Below are 9208 nucleotides of genomic sequence, written 5' to 3' on the forward strand. Positions count from 1 at the left end.
CCCCCCCCCCCCCCCTACATTTGAAGTGATTTTTTTTTAAAGACGGTGTCCAAATTATACAATTCTTAAAAAGTAAGTGCACAAATTACCCTCCTCAAGTTATTGTTCAGTAAAGAGACAGGCGGCCAGGCGATGGGGATGCTCGTTGAGCTATGGCGTGGCGTGTGTGTGTGTGTGTGTGTGTGTGTGTGTGTGTGTAATGCATGAAAGCACCACGCCTGAGACTATCACAATGAAAAGGAATGACCTTTGTGATACATGTCAATATACATCTCATATACACTCATACATATCATATATACTTCTGTTAGGTTGTGTCTCTTTTAAGGCATTATCAGACACTTTGTATACGGGGACAGAATGCAACAAAAATAAAATCCAATATACACATGAACATGAGTTTCCTCTGATGGTGAAACCTGTAGCTTAAACAACTGGTCTGAATAGTAGTCTTGTTCTGAGAGATTCCACAGCTGCTTCTTAAGGCTGAGAGCACCAGGGGCTTTTGGGTACATTTATATTTTTTATAAATGAGGAAGTGAGGTGAGGACCAATAGTTGCATGTGATCATTGAGAGAGAGACACACGCACGGCCATGGATTGTAAAAGGAGGAAACAGGAGACAGACATTAATGCTTAGGTTAATACATGAAGTCTTTGTCAAGTGGACTAGTTTTTGCATTTTACTAGCGAACAAATGAACAGAAACTTACAAATCCTTTTTTAAACCACCCACCCTCTTCCATCCCAAAAATGTCTCTCTGAAGACCGTGACACACACACACACACACACACACACACACACACACACACACACACGTGGCTCCACAGTTCCTCTCCAATGGAAAAGGTTTTAGTTTGACATGAAAAAAGAGCAGCACTCCAACCACTAAGCTTTCTTTCAGATTCCCCTTCATGCTTTAACTGAGATTCTCAAACAGCAGGGAGGTTCCTTGGGCCCTGCGCTGCTACGCTGCAGGGTTTAGGATGCCGTCTACATTCATAAAAAGCTGCAGCCCTCTCCCTGCCTGTGATGATGTGTGAACCTAGAGCAGCCATGAGGGCCTGAGATGGGCCGCCAGGCAACCCAGCGTTGCCATAGGAATCATCCCCACCGTCAACCTGGCCACCAACGCCTCTCATTTTTATACTGTTTTTTTTCTTCTGATTTTTTCCCCATATATTATTCAGATTTCTTTCTTTTTTTTTTTCTTTTATTCCTGCGTTACAGGGCGAGACGGCTTTCAAAGCTAAAAATGATTACCAACCAACCACAGAGAGAACTTTGAAGATTTCAGGAGCACTGTGCCCAATTGTGAACAGACACACAAAGCCTCGAGGCATTCGAAATACTCTACACATTGTAAACTCTCAATAAACCTCACAAGAAGAACATAAGCTAGGACTAATTAAATATAGTTCTCTATATTCAGCATATCTAATAAATACATTTGTTGTTAGACATAGACATCTTTCTGTAAACTATTTACATTAACATTTTGCAGAAACAATAAATAGCTATAAAGGCAAGGCAAAGGACAGAAAATATGTTACTATTATTATTTTTTGAAACCTTTTCGAGCTTTCCATGTGAACACAGAGGAAACCATTTCTCCGTGTGTTTTTGTTTCGGGGTGACTTGGCTCGTCTCAATCTCAACTCTCCCTTCAGAAATACCTGGCAGGGCTGTCCACTCATGAAAGACCTTCCTGTCCTCTCTACGTGATGGATGGGCTCCAGTCCCCCGACTGCTCAGCGGCTCTTCCCTTCCTGTTAGTACCTGGTGACCGGGGGAGGGGGGCAGCCCTGGGCCTGGTGGCCGGTGTTACCGCTTCGCAAACCTGTTTCTGACCCTGTCGTCGCCAGGCTCCGACACGACACACACACACACACACACATTATGATAAAAAGGATGCTATATAGAAAAACGCCACAGTCATCAGAGAGAGGCAGACCCCTTCACAGTCTCATGCTGCACTATTTTGTGTGTGTGATGTTTTTCTGTTACTTTTCCCTCTGAATAGCAGTTGTGGACAGGTTGGTTAGTAGCCTGCCACTGCCTGGGGGCTCAGGGACGCATTGTGCTCGGCCCCCGACAGTTTAACACACACACACACACACACACACACACACAGTTTTACTTTTAGTGTCCCCTAAAATCTGCTGCACCCCCCGGCACAGGCAGACACGTGGCATGCGTTTTAAACGCTCACTTCATCTTGTAACATTACTGCTGTAGTGGGTGCCCTTTAAGTTTCCAAGAGTCAGCATTAAAATAATTGAAAATAAATAAATGCGATTGTAAGTGCTAAATACCATGCACAGATGGTTACCTGGTTGGTGATCATGTCAGTGCCACACCTTTGGAAGGACTCGGTGTCACCGGACAACTAAGAGCAATGAAGGAAGGTAGGTGTGTGTGTGTGTATGTGTGTGTGTGTGTGTTGTTGGGTGTGTGTGTGTGTGTGAAAGAAGTAAGGGTGATCTCTCAAGTGGTTCCAATGACTCTTGAGGCATAGAAAAAGAGGCAGTGGGACATTGTGTGGCTGAAAGTTGTGTTCGTGATGGATGGACGGAGAGATGGGTGGAGTGTCTTTAACTGGTGTGGGGCGGGCAACACCCTAAAAGACTGACCGCTGCTGATGGGCTGGATGCGGGCAGGTTTCTCAGGGGTGTTGCAGTCTGGTGGGAACGGGAAGTCTGCAGAGGCCTGGCTGGAAGAGAGGCCTCCGACTTGGTCAGTCACAGCAGGGATGGACAGAGGGGCGAGGGGGAAGTCAGAGTGGGATTATGGAGTGGGGAGGCAATATTGGGACGGGAGTGGCTGAGGGTGGGGGGGGAGTTGTGCTGCCTAGTGCTGTCTATAGGCTGCAGCCCAGCTGCTTGGCCCTCTCCTGAGTGTCCAGCAGCAGCAGCAGGCTGGCGCTGGAGTAGCCTTCGTCGCTGCAGCTGCTGCGCAGGCTGCCCCGCTCGTCGCCCGAGTCGCTAACACTGCTGGTGCTCCACTCCAGGTCACCCAGCAGGTAGTCCGTCCCCTCCACGTCCACATCCAGGTCCTCTGTTGGAGCACAGGGACCGCAAGAACATGGTTTTAGGGCTTATTCAATATTTTGTCCCGTTAGTTATTCAAGTTTTTCCTGAAGGTTCCTCAAAAGCTCCCACAACCACTTTAATCTTTTGAGTTAACAATATGAGTCAGGATATAACAGAAATGTATAAAAATCAATATAAATGTGTAAAGATTAACACCGGTTGAGATAAAAATTGAATCGCAAAGCAACTTTAAAACAGCCTAGGGTGTAATCTACTTATGATTTTACTTGTTTGACTTGAGACGCCACTGCGTCTTCCTAAGTGTTTTTAATTAACGCATCTGTGCCGGACACATCACATCTACCGCCGGTTACTGCGTTGCGCAACTCTGAACCTTCTGCCGCCTGCTGCGTGGCGCAAAGGATCATCCAGCACTTCTTCATCATCTTCTACCAAATCCTCCCAAACTCGTCAGTATCTTCCACCTCAACGTCACTGCCCTCGCTGTCTAACTCCTCCTCTGTCGGAGCCATTTTCTCGCTCGTCTCTCAAAAATTCATAAACAAACGCACATGTATGTCTGGTTGATTGACATGATTTTCAGCAAACTACTGTACCTTTTGGTGGTCACATGGCTTTAAATAGCCAACAAGACCCGCCTCATGTGTATGTGAACTAATGTCATGAAAAGGCCGACGAATACGAAATGCTGCGCCACGCAGCAGCTGGCAGGAAGTTCAGAGTTGCGCAACGCAGTAACCGGCGGTAGATGTAATGTGTCGGCGCGAAGCAACCGGCACAAATGGGTTAAATAGATGTACCTTGGTCAGAGTCAGACTTGTCCAAAGACACAGTGGAGCCGGTACTGTCCATGCGGGTCCTCTCCACCCCTAGCTGCTCCAGACGCCGCCTCAAATGTCTCCGCTCCCGCTGTAGCTGCTCCACGGTGTGCTGAGCTCTCCTATCGCTCTCCTCCAACCTCTGCAGGGTGGAGAAAAACAAAACAGGTGCTGTGTGTGTTCCCTCAGTGGCTAATGCAAGATTTAAGTCACTCAAACACAATAGTAACACACTCACACAGCAGAGGGCTCAACAAATTGCTCTCTTGTCTTGTGTAGATGACTTCCAGTCTGGATTTGGGCCCAATCACAGCACTAGGACTACCCTTATTAAAGTTGTAAAGGGCATTCAATTAAACACCGACTCTGGCAAAAAGTCAGTTGTAGTTCTTCCGGATCTCGGTGCTGCACTTCCACCAATTGGATCATGCAAAGCTGCTTGACGGACCAAAAAACTGGACTGTGTTGTCATAATAATAATGTTTATCATAATTATTGTCAGTGGTGAAAAAGGCAAATGCGTGAGGCAATTCCTGGTATCCCCTCAAATACTAAGGAATTTCTACTCTAGTTCTTTTATTTCTACTAATCAAGAGTGTCCTGACAGGAAAATCCCTGCCTGGTACAGAAACAGCCCTAAACAGGACTGCAAAGTACTGACAAAAGTTGTTTGTTGGCTGAACATACAATAGGTCTTGCCATATCCTGCCTAAACTGTATTTTCACCAGGTACTGCATAAATCTTTAAAGAGCCAAACCACCTGGGTAATAACCTTTTCTACCTTTTGAGGTCTGGAAGAAAGTACCGGATACCCGCCAGCACTGAGAGGCTAAGAGGGGACCTTCCTTGTCTTTTCGCACTGATCTGGTGTGAACCAAACACACACATAAATACACGCACCTTGATATGATCTTTGGCTTTCATCAGCAGGCTTAGAGTGGTGTGTCTGTTAGCATCTGGTCCTAAGGGAACGAGAGACTTTAAGCGCTCTAAACAGAGCCGTAGATGTGCCCGTCTGCAGAAAGGAGAGAAGAAACAAAAAGATTTAAAAACATTATCTTTTTTAAAGATAAACCCAAAAAGCATGTGATTTGTGACACGTTAAAGTTAATTCTTGGCCTTGGAAATGGACAATAAATTAATAAATACTGAAGGTCCACTTGCTAACTTTTTTCTGGAGCTTTCAACTGCATCTCATGGTCTCCATCACTGGAGGGAGTCCTATCAGTTGTATCAGGTAACCAAAGTATGGAGCTTCAATCGCATGATGCCAATTAAACTCTCTCATGATGACGACTCCACTCGCTCATGTAGACCATGAGCTGTGGTTGTAGGCTCAAGACAAAAAGTACTGGGTGGAGTTTGTCAAACGTGATTTGATGCAAGCCTGCATAAAGCCTCGCATTTCTTACTTGTTGTTAGGGCTAAAACACATCTGGATTTTTCTAAACTAGTCCTGAAAAGACATCAAATGAATACCTTTTTTTTGGTCTGTCTGTCAGTCGGTTGGCCTATTAACTAACTATTGGATGTATTGTCATAATATTTTGAGTCTATGGTCCCGAGATGATTAATCCTAAACACTTTGGTGATCCCCTGACTTTTTCTTTAGTGCCACCAGGATGTTGACATTTGTGGTTTGAGTGAGATGTCTGTGACTGACATTCATGTTTCTCTAAGGATGAATCAGAAAAAAACATTAACACTCCCATCAGCCTCAGGTGTACTTTGAGTTTAGTGCTAATGCTAAAAACTGAAGTGATGAACATGGTGAACGCCGTCAGTGCTGTGGCATGTTACCAGCCGAGTGAATAAGTACAACCTCACAGAGCTAGTGTGGCTTTAGACTCTTGTTATGCTGTACAATAGAAGCCCAAACTCTAAAATGTTCAAATGTCGTCTATCCACAAGAAGCCTTACATGAAAATCTTTGGATATTGTGTCGATACTTCAATACTACCAAAGAAGTATTTAGTCCCTCTGCTTTTTGAAGCACAGTTACACATTCATACAAGATGTAGTGATTATAATGTTTGCCCAGGTTCTATATGAAGTGATGAAACCATCCTGTGTGTTTCTACATTACCACATAATGTTGCTACATAGAATATCTGAGGAACAGTGTCCCAATCCTCCACTGACCAGAAGAAAGGCCCAATGTGCTGGGACACATGTCCTATAGCAAACTTCACATTCACATTTGTTATCTGCACTCTATTTCCTCCTGTAGCTGCTCCAAGCTGGCAGCCTTGGCAGTCAGGTCTGGTGGGCGTTTGCCAACCCACGGTTACACAACACACACCTCCAGCCTCGGTGGAGTGTGTACGTGTCTGTATGCCTGTGTGTGCCTGAGTGCGTGGGCGTGCTACGTCAGACTCATCCTGACAGTGAAAATGTTCAGCAGCTGAGGGCTGGCTGGACAAGCTGTACATTTATTGTCTGCTGCAGGAAGTCCTGATGCGAGAGAGACCGATTTGACTGTGGGCAGAGGACACGGACACGGACGGACACACACACGGACACACACACACTATTCTCTCAAACAGGTGAAGCCCACACATGCACAGACAAAGTAGTTCCGTTGGTGAAACCAAGTGGCTGATTCTCAGCTGACCCCTAACCTCGTCCACACGGAGGGCTCCAACAGGGTTGAACCAGGGTTGATTTTGTATTTGAAGACGGTGAGGGACAATGTAGTGTTTACCAGCATAGTCTCGCCTTGCCAGACCCTTCTTCACAGTGCTGCGGAAGAAGGTCTGGCTAGTCCACACAGCATTGTGGGATGGGTAAAAAAAACATGCTTTGTTATTGGCTATTCCTTAAACCAATCACAATCATCACGGGCAGCACTAAGAGCCTGACAGCGCCACGGTGCCGCTGCACTGATCTGAGGAGCAGTTAAGACATGGGGGAAATGCCAGCATTATTCAGGTTTTAGAGGCATTCTTGGAATAAAAAAGTTCGCCACGGCGCTGCATGTAAACGGGAATATTAGTGGAATATTCACATTCATTAGCCATGTAAACATCTTAGTTGGAATACTGTCTTTTTTGGAATAAGGGCCAAAAACTAAATATTATGGGCATTATAGGCTACAAAACACTGCTGGTTGATTGTAGTGTGTGACTATGTTCGCTGCCCGCTGAATATGGCGTGTAAACCTCCGCCCATTTCCAACTCCTGAGGTAATTGGTATGCATTTCTCCCAGTGTTGTGACCCAGGACGTGTCTGAACTGTCATGACCAGAGATCAACCTGTGTTGACAAGTTTGGTTTGAATTGATAAAAGAAGGGTTGAAGACCGGTCAGATAACTCTGGTCAGTGGTCTCAAAAAAAAAGTATCAGTCCAAAGGAAATGCAGATTGTCATGGAAATGCCCTTGGCTACTTTATACTGTCATAATCAGCAGGGCTAGCTAATATTCGTTTGACAATACAGTGAGCAACAGACACAGGTCACAAGGTACCTAAGTGAGATAAAAACACTCTGTGGGCGTGGCTTTAACAGGTTATTCTGGTTTAATAAGGCTTTAGTGCTGTGTAAATAGGTGAGTATGTTACTGTATGTGGCGCCACGTGTTGCATCAGCCTAATGCCAGAACCTAGATTTCTCTGCACTAATTATGCGCAGTTCTCGTTCGGTCTGAAATCATGCATGAAAGTCCGTTTTTTATGCATAAAAAACTAATGCAAAACGAGTCGCCCCTTGCAACCTAACACACTTTAGCTGGAGTCCTGTTACATGGACGTAACCATGCACACACACTCCCCCACATGCACGCTCTTGGTTCTGTGTGCAACAACAGAGGAGAAACAAAATACAAAATAGAACACTGAATGTGTGTGTGTGTGTGTGTGTGTGTGTGTGTGTGTGTGTGTGTGTGTGTGTGTGTGTTTATAGAGATTTCACTGAGCCAATATTGCTGCAGGGGGTGAAGGGGAGGGGGATGGGTCTGGTTGCATGCCTCTGGCTTTGCTAGAAGTGGGTCGAGAGGACTAATTTACTACTAGCTTATGATGGCTTTCTATTATCAAACTACTGATGCCAGATACTAGCTAACGGCTATGAATGTTCTCAGGTGCAAAACGACAAGCTGTAGTCCTAATTTTGACTCACTGCTGGGCATGAGGTGCCTCCACACATACACAAACACACGCACGCACAGGACTAAATACCAGCCACATGCCTTAGTGTCATATATTATTCAGGCTGTCCACTGCGCTGCTGGTTCGGCTCAACTAGCACAGGGTGGATGGAAGCAGCGAGAGGGACTGGGACCAAAACATAAACACATAAATAAAACACTTCCCAAAATATCTGCATTAAAAAACAGATTCATGACAACCTCACAGCCTGTAATTAAAACTGACATTATCTTAGCCAAAAAGTGTTCTATTAATAGAAGGATTAAGGGTCTGTGGCGCTGTACTTTGGCGTTCAGTGCTTTTTTTCCAATGTCAAAGCTAATATGCTGACGCTTTGCAGGTGTAATATTTACCATTTTTATAATCTTAATTTAGCATGCTAGCATTTGCTAACTGGCCAAACAAAACAACGCAAAGTACAGCTGAGGCTGATAGGAATGTCATTAAACAAAGTATTGGACAAATTAAAAAGTTGACATTATGATGGTGCAATTCATCTTCCAGCGACCATGAATGCGTGTACCAAATCGATTGAGTCGTTTCAGTCTGGACCAACAACTGAGGTTGCCATCCTGAGAGCTTTTCCACTAGCATGGCAAATATCAGCTGTGACCAAAAGGTTTTCTCAGGTGTTCTGTGCTGCTAAAAAAACATGTTCCTAAACATGGACAATATAATAATATGAGCCACAGCTGACCCGAAAATAATCACCTACTCTGGTTCGGTAGAGAAACGTTGCCAATTTTCATTTTTTGCTTGTGTCACTACAGCGCGGACAAAACGGACCCGCATGCCCCCAGGCCCAGAGATCCCTGCTCACCCACCGGCAAAAGTTCACCAGATGGGCCGCGCAGCATTGACAAAGAGTTGGTGGAAAATCTGCAAAGTTTCCCTTTCATTTCTGTATGAGATGTGAAAATATTGTGGCTATATTTGCTTTTCCTTCGCTACCTTTTAGTGCTACTGGGTAAGGTCACAGAATGAGCCATTCAGTGACCTGGGCAATGGCTCTTACTCACAAGATTACTTTTTTTTTTTCCACACGCAAAATTGGACAACTGCATGAGGTATTCCACTTGCCCAGATAGAGAGTTTACTTTCCCAGGGCAAGGGTTAATGTTGAGCCCTGCACCATCCATGATGGGAATTAACACACACACACACACACACACACACACACACACACACA

The 9208-nt window shown here is 45.0% G+C and overlaps 1 protein-coding gene across 1 annotated transcript in view; it reads right to left on the reverse strand.

The window, feature by feature from the left end:
• Nucleotides 1–2002: 2002 nt before the first annotated feature.
• mxd1 (MAX dimerization protein 1) overlaps nucleotides 2003–9208 on the reverse strand; it is a 15467-nt gene continuing 8261 nt past the window's right edge. The window contains exons 4-7 of the mRNA XM_034871641.1: nucleotides 7476–7483; nucleotides 4774–4888; nucleotides 3855–4014; nucleotides 2003–3058 (exon numbers count right to left, since the gene is read on the reverse strand). Coding sequence (XP_034727532.1) covers nucleotides 2862–3058; nucleotides 3855–4014; nucleotides 4774–4888; nucleotides 7476–7483 — 480 coding nt within the window. The 3' untranslated portion in view covers nucleotides 2003–2861. The remainder of the gene's footprint in view (nucleotides 3059–3854; nucleotides 4015–4773; nucleotides 4889–7475; nucleotides 7484–9208) is intronic.

This window comes from Etheostoma cragini, chromosome 5, assembly GCF_013103735.1.
Source record: "Etheostoma cragini isolate CJK2018 chromosome 5, CSU_Ecrag_1.0, whole genome shotgun sequence".
Lineage (NCBI taxonomy): Eukaryota > Metazoa > Chordata > Actinopteri > Perciformes > Percidae > Etheostoma > Etheostoma cragini.